At 15.9% G+C, this 22,006-nt stretch overlaps 8 protein-coding genes across 8 annotated transcripts in view; 2 read left to right on the plus strand and 6 right to left on the minus strand.

Moving 5' to 3' along the window:
- Positions 1-223: 223 nt before the first annotated feature.
- PGAL8A_00196200 (conserved protein, unknown function) lies at positions 224-4,393 on the minus strand (the record flags this gene model as incomplete). Its single annotated transcript, XM_028670651.1, has 1 exon — positions 224-4,393. The coding sequence occupies one exon, from the start codon at positions 4,391-4,393 to the stop codon at positions 224-226; it is 4,170 nt and encodes a 1,389-aa protein (XP_028527382.1).
- A 346-nt stretch (positions 4,394-4,739) lies between these two features.
- PGAL8A_00196300 (mediator complex subunit 31, putative) lies at positions 4,740-5,129 on the minus strand (the record flags this gene model as incomplete). The annotated part of the gene is made up of 1 exon (XM_028670652.1): positions 4,740-5,129. One exon carries the CDS (start codon positions 5,127-5,129, stop codon positions 4,740-4,742), a length of 390 nt encoding a protein of 129 aa, XP_028527383.1.
- A 1,808-nt stretch (positions 5,130-6,937) lies between these two features.
- CITH (trailer hitch homolog, putative) lies at positions 6,938-7,903 on the minus strand (the record flags this gene model as incomplete). Its single annotated transcript, XM_028670653.1, has 1 exon — positions 6,938-7,903. The coding sequence occupies one exon, from the start codon at positions 7,901-7,903 to the stop codon at positions 6,938-6,940; it is 966 nt and encodes a 321-aa protein (XP_028527384.1).
- A 3,321-nt stretch (positions 7,904-11,224) lies between these two features.
- Positions 11,225-12,308, minus strand: PGAL8A_00196500 (proteasome subunit alpha type-1, putative; the record flags this gene model as incomplete). The annotated part of the gene is made up of 3 exons (XM_028670654.1): positions 11,225-11,893; positions 12,099-12,181; positions 12,260-12,308. 3 exons carry the CDS (start codon positions 12,306-12,308, stop codon positions 11,225-11,227), a joined length of 801 nt encoding a protein of 266 aa, XP_028527385.1.
- A 1,182-nt stretch (positions 12,309-13,490) lies between these two features.
- On the plus strand, positions 13,491-15,810 carry PGAL8A_00196600 (protein kinase, putative; the record flags this gene model as incomplete). The annotated part of the gene is made up of 3 exons (XM_028670656.1): positions 13,491-15,424; positions 15,527-15,625; positions 15,729-15,810. 3 exons carry the CDS (start codon positions 13,491-13,493, stop codon positions 15,808-15,810), a joined length of 2,115 nt encoding a protein of 704 aa, XP_028527386.1.
- Positions 15,811-16,137: 327 nt separating this feature from the next.
- PGAL8A_00196700 (conserved Plasmodium membrane protein, unknown function) lies at positions 16,138-17,972 on the minus strand (the record flags this gene model as incomplete). The annotated part of the gene is made up of 5 exons (XM_028670657.1): positions 16,138-16,179; positions 16,306-16,694; positions 16,900-17,050; positions 17,212-17,346; positions 17,538-17,972. The coding sequence occupies 5 exons, from the start codon at positions 17,970-17,972 to the stop codon at positions 16,138-16,140; spliced, it is 1,152 nt and encodes a 383-aa protein (XP_028527387.1).
- Positions 17,973-19,511: 1,539 nt separating this feature from the next.
- Positions 19,512-21,284, plus strand: SF3A1 (splicing factor 3A subunit 1, putative; the record flags this gene model as incomplete). The annotated part of the gene is made up of 1 exon (XM_028670658.1): positions 19,512-21,284. The coding sequence occupies one exon, from the start codon at positions 19,512-19,514 to the stop codon at positions 21,282-21,284; it is 1,773 nt and encodes a 590-aa protein (XP_028527388.1).
- A 522-nt stretch (positions 21,285-21,806) lies between these two features.
- The window catches only part of PGAL8A_00196900 (conserved Plasmodium protein, unknown function), a gene marked incomplete at both ends in the record, with an annotated part of 11,297 nt that continues 11,097 nt past the window's right edge, over positions 21,807-22,006 (minus strand). The window contains one exon of the mRNA XM_028670659.1: positions 21,807-21,912. Coding sequence (XP_028527389.1) covers positions 21,807-21,912 — 106 coding nt within the window. The remainder of the gene's footprint in view (positions 21,913-22,006) is intronic.

Below are 22,006 nucleotides of genomic sequence, written 5' to 3' on the forward strand. Positions count from 1 at the left end.
AACATAATAATTGTAATAATAATAATAAAAATTTATATTTTTTTTTGTATATTCTTGATTACATAAAAAAAAAAAAAAAAGAGGAGATTATTTTAATTCTTTTTTTTTTCTAAGTATTTAATTTCCTTAAATATATAAAATAAAATTGAGAAAAAATATAAATTAAGGACAATCATAACATATATATGTATATATTTTTTTTTTTCTTTTTTGTTTGTTTGAATTAATTTAGTTGAAAAATGAATTGTAATTGTTTTATTAGAAGTGATGATAAGATATTTAAATCTACACAATTATCTTTTTTGTTTTTTAAAATCTGTTGGTATACTTGTTCAAATAAGAAATTTGATTCATTTATAATTGAATTTTGTTTTTCATTGTTGTTTATCTTAAAAAATATTTTTATTTTTTCAATAGGTATTTCAATAACATTTATTTTATAATTCTTATACAAATATAATTTTTGTACAAGTATATTAATATCACTTCGATAATTATAATCAAAAGAAAAATTAAATTCTTTCATGTCACCATTATTTAATTTAGTTTCCTTATAAGAATTTTCTTCCATTTTATACTCAGAAAATTCTTTTTTTTTTATTAAAACACTACTATCATTCATAATGAAATTATTCATCCTATAATTTCTTGAATTTTTTGAAATATTTTTGTCTTTTGTAAACAAAATACAAAATTTCATAAAAGGAAAATATATATTCAATACAAATAAATTATTTAACTCATAATTTTTAAAAAAAATATTATCTACATTATTAAATTTTAGTTTTGTCACATTTAAACTATTGAGAACTTCAGAAAAATGAAATAAATCGTAACTATATGCATTTTTTTTTTGTTGAAGAAAAAAAAATTGTCTTAAATAATTTAATATATTAATTTTGTAAGAAGCATCTAAATAATTCATTTCATTGTTACTATTTGTAGTACCATCTTTTATTTCATAATATGAGGTATTTTCAATATTTTCTAAGGTATTCTCATTTCTTTCTATTTTTTTTAGGTTTTTATCTATTCTTATATGTATCGTATTGTTATCATAATTTTTTCTATGCTTTATTCTTCCTTTATTATTTTCAAAATTGTTTTTCTTAATTAAATTTTGATTTATATTTATATTACCTTTATCTGATAATTCTTTGTTTTGAATTTCATCATGAAAAAAATTATTTTTTATTTTGTTAGAAACTTTTAAAAACAATAATGGGTAATATATTTCCAAAAATAAAAAGCAATAATAAAAAAGTATTTGTTTTTTTACGTTATTTAAAATTTTATCTATATCATCAAAGCATATATGAAATAATGAAATTATTAACTGTTCATAATTTTGTTTGTGTTTATATGAGCACAAACATAATAGTATATCTAATGAGAAAATAGAATTATCGACTAATTTTTGATTACATGAGATAATATCTATTAAAACATTGAACAAATTTAAATGAAAAATTCTCGATAACCATATACTTCTAAAAATTAATATCAATTGTTTTTTTGAAACAGTTACATTTCTAAGAATTCTAAAATATATATCTGTATATAATTCACTAATAATATATATATTTGTGTTGGTATTAATAATAAAAAAAATTAAATCTAATATTTGATTAATTGTTAATAATTCTAATTTTATTTTAATATTTTTACTATTTTTTTCATTCTCATTATTTGTATTTGGAATAGTGCTATTTTCATTTTTTATAATGGAAGAAATATATATATTTTTTTTTTCTTTTGCATTCATCTCTAGTAATACAGTTTTATTATCTTTAATTAAAAAAGTATAATTGTTATAATTACAAATATTATTACTATTAGATAAATAATATTTTTTTTCCTTGTTAAAAGCAGTTTTCTCCTCATTAGATGAAAAAATAAAATGATATATGGGATAAAAATATTCTTTTCTGCAGTATTCATACAACTTAAACTTATTTATAATGTTTATTAATTTAGAAATATAATTAAAGTAACATGGAGTATACATATAATTATTTGCTTTTAACTTTCTAAAAAAATGCAAAATCATAACTAAAAATATTTTTCTTTTTTTTTTATTTATTAAATATTCCATATTTTTAATTAAATCAAGAATTTCTGTATGTGTTAAAAAATTAATTACTTTTTTATAATGTTTTAAAAATAATTCAGAAAACAGCTTGTTACTGGAATTAAATCTTAATTTATTTAATAAAAAGAAAATTTGACAGAACATTGTTGGATGTATGTGATTAAAGTTTAATAAAACTAATTTTTTCAACATAATTTTTTTTATAACTTTATTGTAACTTATTAAGTCACATAATGTAAATATACTTTTAATACTATTTTCTAATGAATTGTTTTCAAAATATATTTCTAACTTTTTTCTTAAATAAAATATTAATTGCTTATTATAACAATTGTAAATTGTATTCTGTAAATCAATGTTTTTTATTATAAAATTACTCTTAAACAGAGATAAAAAAAACAATACGTTTTTAATTTGATAATTTTTTAAAAAATCTGAGTTTAACCATATACTATAGAACAAAACATTTATATTATATAAATCAGTATATTTTGTAACATATATAACTTGAAGAAACTTAAGAATATTATCACAATCATATAAAATAAAATAATGACACATATTTTTAAAAAATAATTTTACATTATATCCTGTATTTTTATATAAATTTAAAAAGCATTCTTCATAAAAAGATTTCTGTTTTAATAACGAGATTTCATTATCATCTCCATTTTCTTTGTTATTAAAAGTAAAATCATTAAAAAATTTTAAATTATCATTTGAATTGTGTTTTTTATCACTTTTTATATTTTTTTTTTTAACATTTTTTATCTCTGTATTATTACTTACAAAAATGTTATCATTTTTATTATTCATTATAAAATTATTTATATGTTCATTATTGTTGTTTTCTAAAATATTATTATTACTTAAATAATTCACACTTTTTTTTATAAAATCATCTTCATGAGTATTACTATTTATTAAATAGTTATCTGATGTGTTACATGAATAATGATTTTTTTCAATTCTATGAGTCATCAAATGGTTAAATATTATATCTTTTATTATATATTTTTTTACATGATTATTAATTAAAAAAAAATTTAAATTCATGATTTTTCTTTCACTAAAAGTTTCATCGAATATATTTTCACATAATATTGCTATACAATCAAATAAGTGAGATATATTTTTATTTATATTTGATGAAAATAGAATATTATTACTAATAATTTTATTTAATAAAAATAAGGAATTAAAATATAAGCAAACTATATAACTATAATCATGTAAGTCGTTTATGTTATTATTTCCTTTACATACAACTTCCATATGGGTTGATTCAAATGCAGATAAATTATTTTCTTCTGGAAGTTGCTTCTTATAAATATTTCCATTAATAGTATCTTCTTTTTCATTTTTTATACTATTCAAGTTATAATCATTAACATTTTTAATTAATTCATTTACTTTTGTTTTTTTTAAAAATAAAAAAAAAAATTCTGATATGTCAGGTAAATTATAATAACTTACCTGATTACTTAATAATATTAATAATTGCAATGAATTTTTGACGTTATTTTTTGTTAAATAAAAAATATCTTCATTTGATATATTTACAGAATATATATTTTCTGACTTGTTTTTTTTTTGATTAAGTATCTCATAATTTTCCAAGAGATTTAATTTTATAAATAGAAGGGTATATTTGTATAATAATTTATAATCAAAAAAATTAATGTATGGAAATGAATAATTAAAAAAATAGACTATAAATTTATTTAGAGAAAAATATATTTTAAAGGAATATGAAGTGTTGTTGTATGTATTCAAATTTTTTTCAATAAAAAGTATATATTTTTTGATTATATCTAAGTTATTTATAATGAATTCATGTTTTTCTAGTATATTATTTGGAGAATTTAAAAAATCATTTAATTTATATCCGCTTTTATTAAAAGAAAAATCTTTTCTTTTTAAATTTTCTATTGAGAAATGTAATAAATCATAAAAATTATTAAATTTATTAATTAAAATTTCTTCATTACTTTCTATTTGATTTATTTTAAATATTTTACTACTTTCATTATATATTTTTTCTTGTTCTAATATTTGTTTTATATCTTTATCGTTCATGTAAAATTTTAATAATTCTTCTTTTAAGTGATTCTTTTTCAGAGTAATATTTTCATAAATTTGTTTTAAAATATTTTTTTTTTCTTTTTTAGTGTAATAATTGACATTTTCTAGTAATTTATTGTTAGTATATTCATTTTTTACTATTTTGTTATTTTTATAGCATTTATAATGAATAAAATTACTATGAATTTTTAAAAAAAAAGACTTTTTTATTTTCATTTCTGTTTTTCGAGTACGGATAAAAATAAATAAATAAAAGACTTCATATATAGATATATTCCTTTTATTATAAAATAACTTTAATAAATACTCATTTATTTATTGTGTTTTTTTGATTATGTTTTAAAACAATAAAATGGGATATTTTTTTATAGCTATTTATATAATATACCAACAGAAGATCATAAAAAATATTACAACACTTATCCCCAAATTTTTTCTTTTTTTTTTTTTTTTTTATTTGCTACTTTCGTAGAATGATTTAATATATAATTAAAACAAGAATATACATTTCTTACATTTTTAAATGTTTTTATGAAAATAAAAAAATTAATATTTATTATTTTTAAGTCTGGTAGCTAAAATATAGCCAATGTAATTTTAAATAATAAATAAAATTGTTAAATGAATTGGAGTTCTTAAAATATTCATGTACTTTGTTATCATTTAAAATTTCTAAAACATATAAACAAATAGGAAAATGAATGTAAAAGATATATGGCTTACTTCTCCAATAATTTAAATATTTTAAATAATTTAAGAATTTTTTATCATCAAAGTATTTGTTTTCATATAAATATTTTATATATTCTATATTGCTTAACGATTGTACAAATTCCAATTCGCATTCAAATCTTAATTTATTTTCAAACGAGCTTTCTTTAAAATTTTTATATAAAATTAATAATTTTTTATTTTCTTCCTTGTTTAATATTTCTGTTATTTTATTTTCCATTTTACATATAAGGAAAAGAAGAAGGAAAAAAAAATTATATATATAAATATATATATAAATATTTACTTAATAAAGAATTAAAATTAATAAAAATTCCAAAAAAATAATATTATATTTTTATATGTAAAAATACGTTTTTTTTATTTACGAAATTTTTATAAAATATTTTTTCATATATGAAATACATATGAATTATTTTAATTTAAAATGATTTCATATTTTAGTTAAAAATAAGAAAAAAAAAAAAATAAAAATATATTTAATTTATCACACAAAATATATATATTCGTAACCTTAATTTTTTTTTTTTCATTTTTGGTATTTTATATTTTTAAAAAAAATAAAATATATATATATGATTTTATTTTTCCTAAATATATATAGATATATTAAAAAAAGATAAAAGATGTAAAAAAATAAAATTATAAAAAAAAAGAATAAACGATGAACTTGAAATTAAAAACAAATAACATTTAAAAAAAAAAATACATATTAAAGGAAAAAATGGACAATGAATATTCTTTTGATAATGTTAGTTACATTATAGGTTTTTTTCTTTTAATCTTTTGTTTTATTCTACCATTATCCCTAACCGTAATAATAAAAAAAAAAAAAAAAAAAAAAAAATTATAATAAAAATAAATATGGAATAATAATATACTTAATATTGTATATATATATATATATTATTATTATTATTATTATTTAAAAGTTATATTGTAATTTTTATATATTTCATAAATATTCATGTTGCTTATTTTTTTTTTTACTATTAGGTATGGAAACATAGAAAAACATGTTTTGAAATTCTTTTTTAACAGATTCCTTTTTTTTTTCTTTTTTTTCGTCTAATATACAATTTACTTTTTTATAAAATTGTAAAATTACAAAAAAATTTACAATTATCCTTTTTGGTTTAATTTTTTTTTTTTTTTTTTTTTGTGCATTAACAAAAGAATGGGGAAAAATTTATAATAAATATACAAATTATTAAGAATATTTTTCAGATTAGATAAATGAAAAATTATTAGAAAGTTATTGTATTTATTTTTTAAAGAATAGGATATATATATATATATATTTTTTTTTTTCTTTATTAATGAAAAATTTATTAATATTATATATATATATAAAAAAATGTAGAGAATATAGGTTAAAAATTGTTGAAAAAATTCTTTCATTTTAGATTAAAAGACATATAAAATACATAAAATAATTTTAGGAAAAATTAGGAGTTATACAAAATTAATTATAAAAGTTTTATAAATATGTATTTAAATAAAATAGATGAATCATAAAAAAGAAGTAAAAAGTACGAAAAATATGTAAAAAAAGTGGTGAAATATATATATATATGTATTCATATTATAAATTAAAAATAAAATGCGTACAAAAAATTATAGAAGGAACTATATATAATGTGTGTTTTATTTTATACTATTTTTATTAAATTTTTTTGAGTAATATAAGGATGCCTATGAATGCAAATATATATAAACATTTATGTATTACAAAATATATTTTATTTTTTACTTTAAAAAAAAAAAAAAAATAATTTTTTTAAAGGACTTAAAAATTTTTAGATATATTTGAAATTAACTTTTATTTTTTTTTATATTTATCTTATATCTTTCTACACCTCTAAAAATAAATTAAACATTCTTATGATATAAAAAATTAAATTATATGTATATATATTTAAAAAAATAAAATAAATAATAACCTGATTACTCATGTAAAGTTACAAACATTTATTAAATAAGCAAATAAGAGAAAAATTAAAATTAAATAAATTCGTAAATAAAAAATTAATATGCTGCATATCTGTTAAATGGATTTTGATTTCTATTATAATAATTATAATTGAAACTATTCATCATTTTATTGTTTCTATTATTTCTTATCTTATTTCTATTCTTATTTCTATTATACATATTTGATCTATAATGAGCTGCAGCTATTCCAAACGTATCAACATCAAGCATCCTTAATTTTTCTCTATCAACTTTTTCATCTTTTCCTTGCTGCTTGTCTAATGTTTCACAGCTAATATTATCAAAGAAGCTTGCGTTTTTGTCATACCCTCCTACTTGAAGGTTGTTATTTAATGATATGGAATCCTTATTTTTTTCATCTAATATATTATTTTTATCAAATTTTAAGTTATTAGTACTAAAATCAAAATCTGGACTAAATTTACTTTTTAATGCAGGATTTGGTTGTGATTCTAATTCTCCAATTACATATGGGGTTCTTTCATAACTTCTGAAGTTTTTAAATTTAAAATTATTAAAGTTTCTATTATTATTATTATTATTATTATAATAAAAATTATAATGATTTCTATTATAAAACCTTCTATTATTTAAATTTAAATTTCTTTCGTTAGATGGTATTATATTACTGGGAACCTTTAATGATTTATTTATATTTACATTATTATTATAATTTAAATTCTCAGTTAAATTATTTTTAGAAGAAGGTGCAATATTCATTGAAACTATAGCTGGATCATCTGGTATATTTTTAGCAGGTTCACTAACCGTTACATCTTTAATATCTTTCCCTCTAAAAATTATAAAATCATAAATTTCATTAGAAGGGGGAATATCTGGTTGTCTTCTTCCTTCTGTTCCAAATGAGCGAACATTTTGTAATGCAACCGTAGATTCATGTGTGTTGATAGTATAGAGAATTCCTTCATATCTAATTTCAGAATTTGAAATTAAAGAAATTTTACTTCCTATATATGGCAAAGTGGATACAGATGACATTTTTTTTTCTTTTCTTTAAATGTATATATATATATATATATATATATATATATATATATATATGTTCCTATATATATATATATAAATATATATATATGTTCCTATATATATATATATATAAATATATATATATATATAATTAAAAACAAAATAATAAAAAAAACTTACAAAAAATGAAAAAAAACAAATTCTTAAAATTAAAATTTTATTTACTAAAAATAACTATCGAATTTTACGAAAAATAGAAACATAAAAAAATATAAATTAAAATAAAGTAAAATAAAATATAATATAAAACATAAAAAAAAATTTAAATGAAATTACATAAAAAAATGATATAAAAGAAAAATAATAGGATGAAATTATATTTAAAAAAAAAAAAAAAAAAATAGAATAAAATAAAAAAGAAAAGGAAAAAAAAGAAGAGAAATAAAAAAATAAAAAAAAAAATATGAAAGAAAATGAAAGAAAAGGAAAGAAAAAATAAATGGTTAAAATAAAAATATAATGTTATAACAAAAATTACATAAAGAAAAATTTAACACTTTCATAAAAGTTACACGGAAATATAAATTATCCGTTAATTAATTTTTTTTTTTTTTTTTTAAGGAAAAAATATATAAATATAAATAAAATTAAATAAAATTAAATAAAAATATAAAATTTTCTTCTTAAATAAAATTGCTTTAATTTATAGATGTATTCTAAAATCATATTTAATATGTTACTTTCATTTCCTTTTTTTTCTTCTTTTTAATCTTAAAAATATAGCATATATATATATATATTTAAAAAATATAAAAAGATAAGAAAATATAAAATAAATTATAAAAATGCTATATGAATAAACATTAAACAATTTTTTACACTAAAAAAAAAAAAAAAAAAATAAAAATAATATATATATATATTCATATAATAATTTATCTACAAAGAAAAAATTAAGTGTTCAGAATATTATTTTGTAAAATTATTAAACTGTTATTTTTTTTTTTTTTAAACATGTAAAGATTCATATATAATTAAATAAAAAAAAAAAAAGGATATTATACAATATATAGTTTGTTAAATTTCGCATATATACTCCTGTTTCAATTTACATGAACATATTAAAATATTATATATTTCTCATTTCTTATAAATAAATAATTATTTAATACATGGATATATATATATGTATATTTATTAATACCTGTGGTTTTTATTATTTATCTATATATATGTAAATTTTTATAATAATATTTACATACACGTAGTAAAGCCTTTTAACACGAAAAAAGAAAAGAAAATAAATAGACAGTTTATTTAAAATTATTGTAACATTAATTTGAATGTATATCACATTATCATTTACAAGCTAAAAATACTTATATTTAAAACTTCTTTTTTGTTATGAAATTATGCATGTTTTTTATTTTAAGGAAAATGTGAATAAGAATTTATTAATCATCATAAATATATATATGTATATATATTTATTTGTTTATTTATTTGTATATGTATTAAAATAAGTATATGGGAACAAATATTTTTTCATATTTATTTTAATTTTTCTTATTATTTGTAATTATATTTGCCATGAGGGAATAAAAAAAAAATTTACATTTATTTTTGTATATTACTAAAGAAATATCAAATATCAAAAAAAAAAAAAAAAAATATATGAAAATCAGTTACTCAAGCAAATTTTGTTTTTTTTTGTATATTTTTAATATATATAAAAAAAAAAAAAAAAAAATTTTAAATTATATAATACACTTCTTTGTTTTCATAAATAAATATGCTTTTTCTTTTTGTATATATGGTGTATTTTTTATATTATATACACGACATATGTATATAAATATATAAATGAATAAAAATTTATTGCTCTATTTGATTAAAGTATATGTATTTTTATGTCTATATGAGATCAACATAAGTTATTTGTAAATATATAAAGTAAAAAATTTAAATAAAAATAATTGAAATGTTAATTATAATTTCAAATTACTTTAAATTATTATTTTAAAATGATAATATAGTGTAATTAATTGATAAGAATTTTAAAAAAGCTTGTATTAAATTATTATAGTAAATAAAAAAAAAAAAAAAAGGAAATATAGAATTATTAATTTTTATCTTTTAAAAAAAAAAAAAAAAAAATGTATACTATGGAAATATAATATTAAATTTTTATTAAAAAAAAAAAAAAATTGTTATGTACATACAAAAAAACTCTTAATTCAGAAATATCAAATAAATGTATGCAAAACTTTATAAATTTTTATTTTAAATAGATGATTTTTACAAATTTTATTCATTTAAAAAAAAAAAAAAAATAAAGATAAAATAGAAAATAATCTATATACTGATCCTTTTAGTAAAAAAATTTTATTTCTTTATTGTGTAAATAACTACTGTTTTTAAATATCTTTTAATATACTTATTATTTATGATTTTCTTACAATATTATGTAAAGATCCCATAAATGTTACACAAAACTTAAATTCATTTTATGTTAGTTTAAAGTTTATACTTTTTTTTTCTTAGATTATTTTATAAATGTGAAAATATTTTTTGTTTTTTTTCATTATATTTTTAAAAAAAAAAAAAATAAAATAATAACAAAATATTTGATATATATAAATTCTAAGGAAGGAAATACGAAATATTAATATTTTAATACATATATAAAATATATAATTTATATTTAATATGTTTTATTATCTATTCCTTTTAATACAACTCAATAATTTGATATTTTCATAAAGGAATTTCAAAACTTATATGAAATATATATATATATATATATATATATATATATATATATATATATATATATATGTATTTATAATATAATAACCAATAAAGTTAAAATAAGAAATATATAATAATCTAAGAAATTAAACAAAATGTGATTGAATTGCTTATATAAATGTCAAAATTTTTCTAACATAAAATACTAAAATTTTATAAAATTAATATATTTCTAAAAATTTAATTTATACTATATGAAAAGAATACTTTTTTGTTTAAGCTGATTTATTAAAAAAAATAAAATGACACATTATATTAAATATAAACTATTTTCAATTGTATAAAAGTTTTTTTTTTTTTTCTTTTTAGCTCATATAAAGATAAAGAAGTATGAAAAAAAAAAAAATAAATTCCTTGAATTTGTTTATATTTCATTTCAGCATTTTTTTTTTATAAAAAAACATTTTTATTAAAAAAAAAAAAAAGGAAAAAAGCATATATTTTATTTATGATATATAAACACAACAATATCTTTTTTTTATATAATCTATTTTATTTAAAAAAAAAAAAAAAAAAACCTGTCTATTCAACTTGCTCATTCTTTTGGTTTTGATCATTAGATTGACTTGTTTCATTTTGATCACCTGTCTGATTTTGTTCATTTTGTGCTTCATTATTTATTTTAGTAAGATATGAAACTAGTTCTAAAGGTGAAATTTCATCCCATGGTTTATCTTTACCAACAATTGCAAGTGAAGTATTATCAACAGTCAATTCATTCTCACTGGAAAGAGAAGATTTTAATGCCTTTAAACAATGTAAAATTAAATCGTCTAAGTTAGATTCTTCAAATAAATGGACATTTTTTTCTAAATAAGTTTTAGATGCATGTGATCTAGCACCAAAAGATATAGCAATATACTCAAAGTAGGATCCATTTGGTTTTGTTTCAAAAATAAAAGGTTCCTTATCATATCCTGCTATTATTAAGCCTACTCCAAAAGCTCTTCTACTACTTTTTTGTGTATTTCTTTGATATTTATCAGCCACTTTTTTCACTAATTTTTCTATATTTATATTTTCATCATATAAAAATTTATGAGTTAAACATTCATTTCTCATAAATTTTGTTAAAACTTTTGCATCAGAAGTTATTCCGCTCATTGTTACTCCTATATAATCATCAATTTTAAATAATTTTTCTTGATGATATGATAATTTACTAATACATTTTTTTAATCCACAAACTACCTATAAAAAATATGTATATAGTAGTGGTTATATTAAAAGTAAAAATGATTTTAATCATATAGAGTAACTTTTAAGGAACTCTTTACAAATTTATATTCTTTTAAAATAATTGTTCGTTAATACAAAAAAAAAAAAAAAAAAAAAAGAATAACAAAAAAATCAATAAATTTTTAAAACATAATTAAAAGTAAATTCAATTTTTAACCACAAAATCTTTTGATTTTATTGCTACAGCGCAAGTTCCTTGTTTTATAGCTTCATTTGCATATTCTATTTGATATAATCTACCTAAAAAAAAATATAAGTATATATATATATATATATATATAATACTTTTTTTTTATATAACAATTTTTAATTTATTACCTTCAGGAGAATAAATAATATTGTCTGTATCATATAAATTTCTGTACATTTTATTATTTTATTTTATTAAAGTAAATGTATACATATATATATGATTTTTTTTTTTTTTTTTCTTTTCCTTTTTCCGTTTTACTTCCTTTCTATTTTTCTTTTTTTCTTTTATTTTTTTTCAATTATATATTTTTTTGTTTACATAAAAAACTATTTTTTTAATTCAAGTTTATAATAAGGAAATCAAAGAAAAAAAAAAAAAGAAAATTTTTGTATAATTTTTAATAATTATTTTTTAGTTTCATAAATAGTATATTTAATTTGTAATTATTTTTAATAAAAAAAATATTAGCATTTGATTCTGTTCAATTATTTTTTCTTATTTATATAAAATTACCATACTATATGAATGTATTCTTTTTTTATTTATTTTTTTTTTAAAAAAAAATAATTTAAAATATTGTTATAAATTTATATATATATATATATATATATATAAATTTATATATATATATTTTTTTTTTTAATTAATACAATTCTTTGAATAAAAGTTGAATTTCTTTATATAAAGTATAAAATGAATTTCAGGTTAAATTTATTTTTTTTATGACACTTAAAAAAAAATAGAAACACTTTTCGAGTAATATTATTGTATTTGTTTTTTCTATTCTCCGCTTTTTTTATATATATCTTAATAATTTGTTTTTATATCACTTTTTATTATTTTTCTACCTTTTTTATATTTCTTTTTTTTTTTTTTTTTTTTTTGTGTATAATTGTAATTTTGCATCTTCTATTTTGTTACTTATTCTAATAATTATTTTTTTTAATAAAAAAATAAAAAAAAAAAAAAATAATGTTTATATAAATATATATATTTGTACAAACTTTTAGATAGTATGAGAAGAAAACCAGTTATTTGTTGTATGCTAATTTTTTTTTATTTTTGTACAAAAAAAAAATTTACTCTTTTCTAAATATTTTGTTTTAATTTTTTTATTTTTTTTTTTTTTTTTCACATAATCTTTTAAACTAAATACTTGATTTAACATATTAAAAATGTCTATATATGTATATAAATTAATACATAATATAAAACTTTTGTTTTAACTTCTTAACTTATGTGATTTATTTTTTTTTGTACATTATATCCATTTTTAATTAAAACAAAATTTTTAATGATATTTTATATAGAATTTCATCGAAAAATATATTGTTATTTTTAATAAAGATAAAAGAAATGTATTTTTTAAATAATTTTTCTGACAAAAATGATTTTAAATTGGAATTTAGAAAACAATTAGATAAAAAAATAAATGAATATATAAAAAATAAAATAATTTCAGAGGAATTATTACAAGAAGAAAAACATACTTTTAAAAATATTCACATAAAATTTAACAAAGAATTAATAAAAAATTTTAATGAAAACTTTCTTTTAGATATATTGAATATTAACAATAAATTAAAATTATGTTATGATGTAAAATATAATATTATATATAGTGTTTTATTAAAAAGAAAATATATAAAAAATAATAGTAGCAAATATATAAAAGTTACTAACAATATATATAAAATAAAAAAAAAAAACATATCCTATTTTATAAATGAATTTCTTTTAATAAAATGTATACATTCAGGAGAATATGGAAGTATATATTATTGTAAAAATGTTTTAGAAAATAAAAAATATTGTTTGAAAGTTTTTCACTTAGAATTATGCTTAAAAAAAAATTGTCCTTATTATATTAATAATGAAGTTTATTTAACTAATTATTTTCATAAAATATTAAATGAAATTTTCTTTTTAAATTATTTGGAGAATAAAAACATAATTAAGATTAAAAACATATTATTTGACAAAAAAAAAAAAATTTTATTTCTTATATTCCCATATGTGAAATATCAATCCATGTATTATAAAAATAAGTACGGTCTTTATTCCATTTATAAAAAAGTAGTAAGATTTAACAAATACGTAAAGATATTTCTATATTCAGAAAAATTTATTCGTTTATTATTTTTAAATATTTATAATACCCTTACTTATTTATTAGAAAAAAATGTAGCATATCTAGACTTAAAACCAGATAACCTACTTTTAACTACAAGATTAAAAAAGGAAATTATTCCTTTCACATTAAAATTAAAAAAAAAGAAGAAAAAAAAATATATTAAAGAAAATTCGTTAGAAAAAAATATAGAATTACAAAAATTAGAATTAAATATCTGTAAAAAATTAAACAAAAATCAAAATAAATATGATAAAACGATTATTTACAATAACGATTTTATTTCTAGAAAAAAAAAAAAAAAAAATTCTTGTTTTTTTAAAAAATTAAATTTAAAGAAATTGAAAAATAAGAAAATTAAATATATATATGACATTAATTTATCTACATGTTTTTTATATGATAAAAACGTGAAAAGAATTTTTTTTGTAGAAAACAAGTTAGTTGATATTTTTTTTTCATCTAACGATTCTAATGTATTTATTCAAACGTTTATTCAAAAAAGTAAAAATTCACAAATTCTGAACTTGAGTAAAGAGGCTAGATATAAAAAAAATAAAAGAAATATAAAAAAGAAAATTAAAAAAGGAAATGAATGTTTAAACAAATATAACATAAACAAAATAAGAAATCTGTCTATTTTTAAATATAATAAGAAAAATGATATTAATTTTTTAAAATTTTATTGGTTATATTTTAATGAAGAGAGGAAATTTAATGATATTTTATTTTATGTAGATATATATTTTATAAATAAATATTTGTATAAAAAAAATCATATATCAATAATGAATCAAAAGATGAAAATAAACAATGAAATGAGTAATCAAGAAACTGAAAAAAAAATCAATAGTGAAAATAATCAAAAAAAAATAAATAATTGTGATAATGAAATAGGGATACATAAAAAAAACAAAGAAGGAGAATTTCTTTATCCTAATGATGAAATTAATAAAAGGAACCTTATGCAATTAGTAGATTTTGATACATGTGCTTTCATTCTAAATAATAATAATTCATATACTGAAGGAACAAATATTTTTAATTCCTTTGAGTGTTTATTTAATTTTACTAACAAAAACATTCAATTTTCAAAAAAGTTATCTTACAACTTTGGTTCGGTTTTATATACATTCTTATATGGAAGAACACCATATTAGTAATAGTTTAATATTTTTAATACATATATTCATAATCTTTTTTTAAATCATAAATATTATATTTGTGAAAATTTTTATAAATATTTTTTTTTTTATAATAGTGGAGAAGATATATTTGAAATTTATGATAATATGAAAAAAAACAAGTTAATATTCCCAAAATATAGGAAAGTTAATAAAGTTTTAAAAAATTTATTAAGGTATACTTACATTAAAAAAAAAAAAAAAAAAAAAAAAAAAAAAAAAATTAAACCAATTTATTTTTAATTTTAAAATTATTTTAACCTTTTTTTTATTTTTTAGAAAATTACTAAATAATAATCCTGATAATAGAATGCAATTTAAAATCATAAAACAACATAAGTGGTTTACAAATATTAAATAAGTACAATCAATGAAAAAATAAAAAATAAATTCATACACAAATATATATATAAAAAAAAAAAAAGTAGTAATAATAAATCGAAATATAAAGAAATATAATTCAATTTTTTAAAATTATTTTTCACCGAATAAAATTTTGTATTTCTAATTTATTTTAATTTTTATTAAAATTACCAATTTATCATTTTCATTTTTATTTTCGATTTTTTTTTTTTTTGTGTGTATATTTCATTATAAATTGATTCTTTTTTTGAAATATTATTATAAATGATATTTTTGTTAGAATAATTTATCATCATCTCTATACTTTTTTTGTTATTAAATTGTTCTATTCCCTTTTTAAACTTTTTAATTGTTCATCATCAATATTCTATGAAAAAAAAAGGAAATTAAAATATGTAAATATATATGTATATATATATATATATATATATATATATATATATATATATATATATATATATATAAATAGTTATTTTTATTTTTTTATTCAAACCTTTTGGTGTTTTTGTGCTATCTGATTAATACATGAAATAAAAAAAATAATGATTACCAAAAAAAAAAATATATTAAATAAAAACATAAAATTTGTTTTTGATTTGCTTTTTTTCCCATATTTTAGTATTGAAATTTTTTCATCTATATATTTTTCAAGAAATGATACATCTCTCAAATTTTTAGAAAATATGTGAATTGGTAAAAAAGAGAAACATTTTTGTAAAATTTTTAATTGCAAATCCTTGTAATTATTTGAAAATAAAAAAATTAAAAAAAAGCATTGAAAAATTGTTTTCACTACAGCTTTTCCTAAAACAAGTGGAATAAAAAATTTTTCAAATGGCATCAAAAAATGTCCGCAACAAATTCCACATAAATCAAACATAACTAAAAAAAAAAAAAAAAAAAAAATATTAAAACAGTGGGAGAAAAAATATTAAAATAATGGGAAAAAAAATATTAAAACAATGGGAAAAAAAATATTAAAACAATGGGAAAAAAAATATTAAAATAATGGGAGAAAAAATATTAAAATAATAGGAAAAAAAATATTAAAATAATAATAAAATATATATATATATATATATATAACCATTTGGCCAACAAGATAAAAGGAAAACAGAAATTGCCCCATATTTTTTAATAAAATTTATCATCCATATTTTCATAGATGTAATTATGTTTTTTTTTCCTTCCTTTATATCTTTTTCAAATTCTTCATAATCATCATCGCTCAATTTTGTCTATAATTAAAATAACACAGAAAATATATAAATAAAAAAATTTTGAAGTTATTTTATTTTTATTTTTATTTTTTCTTTTTTTTATCAAATTATATTATTTCTACAATATTTATTTTAAAAAAAATTCTTTCATTTTATTGAAAATTTATATTATTTTTTACTTTAGAAGCATAATATGAAGTTAAATAGGGAGGTAATTCTCCTAGTGCAGTTCCTAATCCCCATATAAAACAGTACGGATATATTTTAAAAAATAATCTTGATAAAGTTATGTTTCCATCATCTCTTCCTAAACACTTTTTAAAAAAATAATGCTCATGGATTTTATAATATTCAATATAGTAATTCAATTAGTAATACTACTAAGAGTATTAAATAACAACATATTTTATATGAATAAATATAATTATTACATTATTTTTCTTTTTTTCCTTTATTTTTTTTATACCTCTCCTAATTTTAATTTATTTCTTTATTTTATTATTACCTCAAAATAATTTCCTGAAGTTAATATAGATCTCCACATATTTAATCTTGAATCAAAATTTAGTGAGTTGCAATATTCTGAAGTAGAACAAATAAAATAAATATGGGGAAATAAAAATAATACTCCTGAATGCATACCACATCCTAAACCTATACTACTTAATATTCCTAATGATAACCACCATATGAAAACTTCTATATATATTATAAAATTATTTAAGTGTTCATATCTAGTTCTTAATTTAAATAAAAGCAATATAACTGATAAAAGTGCTAATATTATTTTATTATATTTTTTATTTTTTGTGTATAACTTTAAAAATATATTTTTCAATTCTAAACAAAATAAATTAAAAGTTTTTATCGGGTGGTAATATAAATTTATATTTTTCCTCTTCAAATATAACTCCTTTTTTTTAGCATCATATGTATCCATCTTTATATATATATATATATTATATATTATATATATATATATACATGTATATATAAAAAAAAAAAATAAAAGTAAAATAAAATAAAAATAGAATATCTATACAAAAAAAAAAAAAAAAAAAAAAAAAAAAAAATTATATAAATAAGTTATTATCTTTCTTTTTTATGTTTTAATATTATTTAAAAAAAAAAAAAAAAATATACATATATATATATATACATATATATAAAGAAATATCATATTTATTATTCTGTTTTTCTATTTTAAAATTGGAAAATAATATATATGTATATATATATATGGGTATCTATGTGAATATAAAACAAATACTAAAAATTTTCTTAACTTTTTATTATATAAATTTTAAAACAAATATATAATTATTATTAATTAATTCTTTACTAAAGATTGTATTAAAAAAAAAAAAAAAAATATATTCTTTAGAAGTCTTGTAAATACTTAAGAAATATTTAAAAAATACAAAAAAATAATAAAAATAAAATGAATTGAAAAAAATTTGCACGTAGTTAATATAAGATATAATAAATGAATTAAAGAAAAAATTCTGTTAATAAAAATCATAAAAATTAAAAATTAAAAATGAGAATTAAAAAAAAATATAAAATTAATATTTTATAAAGTATTTTTCAAAATACTATATTTTTCATAGAATAAATTTTTATTCTTTTTTTTTTAATGTGTTACAATGTAGTAGAGAAAAAATAAATTCTTATTTATTTCATTTTTTCATGCATTTATGCTTAATACATTAATTACCTTAATATTCTGTTAGTTATAATTAATTTTTTTTTTTTTTTTTTTTTTTTTTTTAACCATTTAAGAATAAGAAACAAAATGAAAACGCCAAATAAGCATAATTTTTATTATATTCACCAAAATTTAAATAATTATTTCATACATAATATAAAAGATACATTATTTAAAATAAAAAAAAAAAAAAAAAAGAAAAGCATAAATATATATATTTAAAAGATAATTATGCATATTTTAAAAATAATATATACATTTTTTTTTTTTTTTTTTTTCAATTTCATTATTAACAAGGGAATTTTTCAAATTACTTATAAGTGATACATTTACATATTTTTTTTTTTTTTAAGTTCAAAATTTATGATATTCCCAAAGGATTAGAAAAAAAAAAAAAAATTAAAAATAACAAAACAACGTAATGTGGATTTACATATAAGTAATATGAAAATAAATTTATAGTTTTTAAAGAATAAAAAAAAATTATGATTTGAAAAAACTTCATAAAATAATGAAAAATTGAAAAAGTATAGGAAATTTTTTTTTTTTTAGAATTAATTAAAAAATAAAGTCTCTTTAAAAATAAAATGATAATACTTCTAAATTAAAAAAATTCTTGTAATTAGAAAAAACATTGATTTAAAAAAAAATAAAAATAATAAAAATAAAAAAATTTTTTTTTTTTGATATAAAAAAAATCATTTTAAATAAAAATATAAAAATTAAAAAAAAAAAAAAAAAATTAATAGTTGAAAAATATAATAAAATAAAATGGCAAAAGTAGTAGTTAAGGAAAGTATATTTGATGAAAATGTTGATGTAAATGATCAAGATATTATGAAAAAAAGGTTAGAATTTCTAGAAAATGAAATGATAATGCCACCTAATAGCATAAAAACTATTATAGATAAAACAGCTGTTTTTGTAAAAAAAAATGGGAAAATATTTGAACAGAAAATATATAAAGAAAAAGAAAAACAATTTAATTTCATAAATTCAAGTCATCCTTATTTTTTTTACTACCAGTACAAGTTACATGAATTATTCTTAGGTTTAGAAGAAAAAAATATAATACCTAAAGCTATTATAGAGATAAAGAAAAGAGAAGATTTAAATAAAGTAAGTAATAATGAGCACATATTAAAAATATGTGATTTTATAAAGGAAGACAATAAAAATGAAAAAAATAAAATTATATACTCAATAAACGATGAAATAAGGGATGAAAATACATTAGATCAAAATGATAAAATTGAAATAAAGGAAGATATATTTACTATCATATCTCCATTTATTAGTTCAGTTGATATTGATTTAATTAAAACAACAGCATTATTTGTTGCAAGAAATGGAAATAAATTTTTAAATGAACTTATAGAAAGAGAAAAAAATAATAATCAATATGATTTTTTGAGAGCAAATAATTTATACTTTAATTTTTTTTCTAAACTTATTGATATATATATAAAATGTCTGCTTCCAAGTAATGATATAATTGATAAAATAAAAAAATACTCAGATAATAAAAGTGATATTCTGAATTATTGTTATAATTTATATAATCATAATATGAAAAAAAAAGAGGAAGAAGAAAGAAAAATCGAAGAAAAAACAAAGGGAGATACCTACTATGATTGGATAACATTTACAGTTGTAGAAACGATAAATTTTGATGAAAATATAGAAAATCTTCCTCAATCAATTGATTTTAATAATGTAGAGAATTATGTTTTAAATCAATTATTTGATACAGATAATAAATATACAAATATAGAAAAAATAAACAACATTTCTTATCATATGATGAATTCAAAAAAAGCAATAGATGATGAAGATGAAGATGAAAAAGAAGAGGAATACCAACAAATAAATAAAATAAGTGATGAATATTATAATGGAAAATTAGAAGAATCAATAAATACATTGGAAAATGATACTATTTCAAGTATTAATGACAAAGAAAAGCAAAAAGTTAATAAAATTAATGAACTTGATAAAAATATAGGAGAAAATAAATTACTAATTAAAGAAGAAATTATAGATGATGAAGAAACTGAAGAAAAAATCATTGTTATAAAAAATTATGAAAAATCAAAGAAACATAAGATAAATAATGAAAATATGCATTTATGCCCTATTACCAATCAACCAATTGATATAAATGATATGACAAAACATTTAAAAACATTATTATTAGATCCTCAGTGGAAAGAACAAAAAGATAAATTATATGAAAAAGCAAAAAAAGAAGCATCCTTTTCACCTCTTGAAGATATTGAAGGAAACTTATCTCTTTTTGTTATTAATAGACCTGATATTTTTGGTTCAATTGATGAAGAAATCAATGAACACACATCAAATGAAAATAAAAAAAACTTTAAGAATCCTAACATGAATAAAAATGAAGAAGATGTATATAGTTATATTCATAATATTTACAACAAAATCTTACCAGGTCCTTCAATGGCTCATTATCCTCAAAATGAAGAAATAGAAAAAAGTAGTTCTTATGATAATACAAATAAAAAACAAAAAAAATGTTAACAATTAAAAATAAAAACATCTTTATGGATTAAAAAATTATGAATAAAAATCATTTAATTAACGAATTAATAGTAGTAAATGAAAAAAAAAAAACAATTTATAAAATTTAAAAAAAAAAAAAAAAACATTTTTTTTACAATCAAAGAAATGAAAAAAGATGTCTTCATAGCACTTTAGTTTAAATAAAAAAAATGCTTTTTTTTTTTTTTTTTTTTTGTTCAATTCAAATATTTTTTTTTTTTCTTTCTTATTCAATTTTAACTTTTTTTAAATATATATAATTGCATATTTTTTTTTTTTTTTTTTTTTTNATTTGGGGAAACATATGACATTCATAGTGTAAATTCTAACAAATATGAGAAAAAAAAAAATCCTTTTTTATTTCCTGATTATTTAATAGTAACATTTGAGTAATCTTTTTTTTTTTTTTTTTTTTTTTTTTTTTTTAAATTAAAACTTTTTATTTCAAACAACTATTATTTTTTTTTTTTTGTCTTTTTATAAAGTATTAAAAATTTTTAATTAATCATTTTTTTGTTGATAAATTGCTTTTAAATAAAAATATATCTTTTCACCATCGGCAATATTTATGCAATATTTTTTAGTTATATCACTTTTACTTATTGGTCTGTATTAAAAAAAGAAAGTATACACACACACATATATATATATATATATATATATATTATAAAGAAAAAAAAAAAAAAAAAAAAAAAAAAAAA

The sequence above is a fragment of the Plasmodium gallinaceum genome, assembly GCF_900005855.1.
Source record: "Plasmodium gallinaceum strain 8A genome assembly, contig: PGAL8A_v1_76, whole genome shotgun sequence".
NCBI classification, from domain to species: domain Eukaryota; phylum Apicomplexa; class Aconoidasida; order Haemosporida; family Plasmodiidae; genus Plasmodium; species Plasmodium gallinaceum.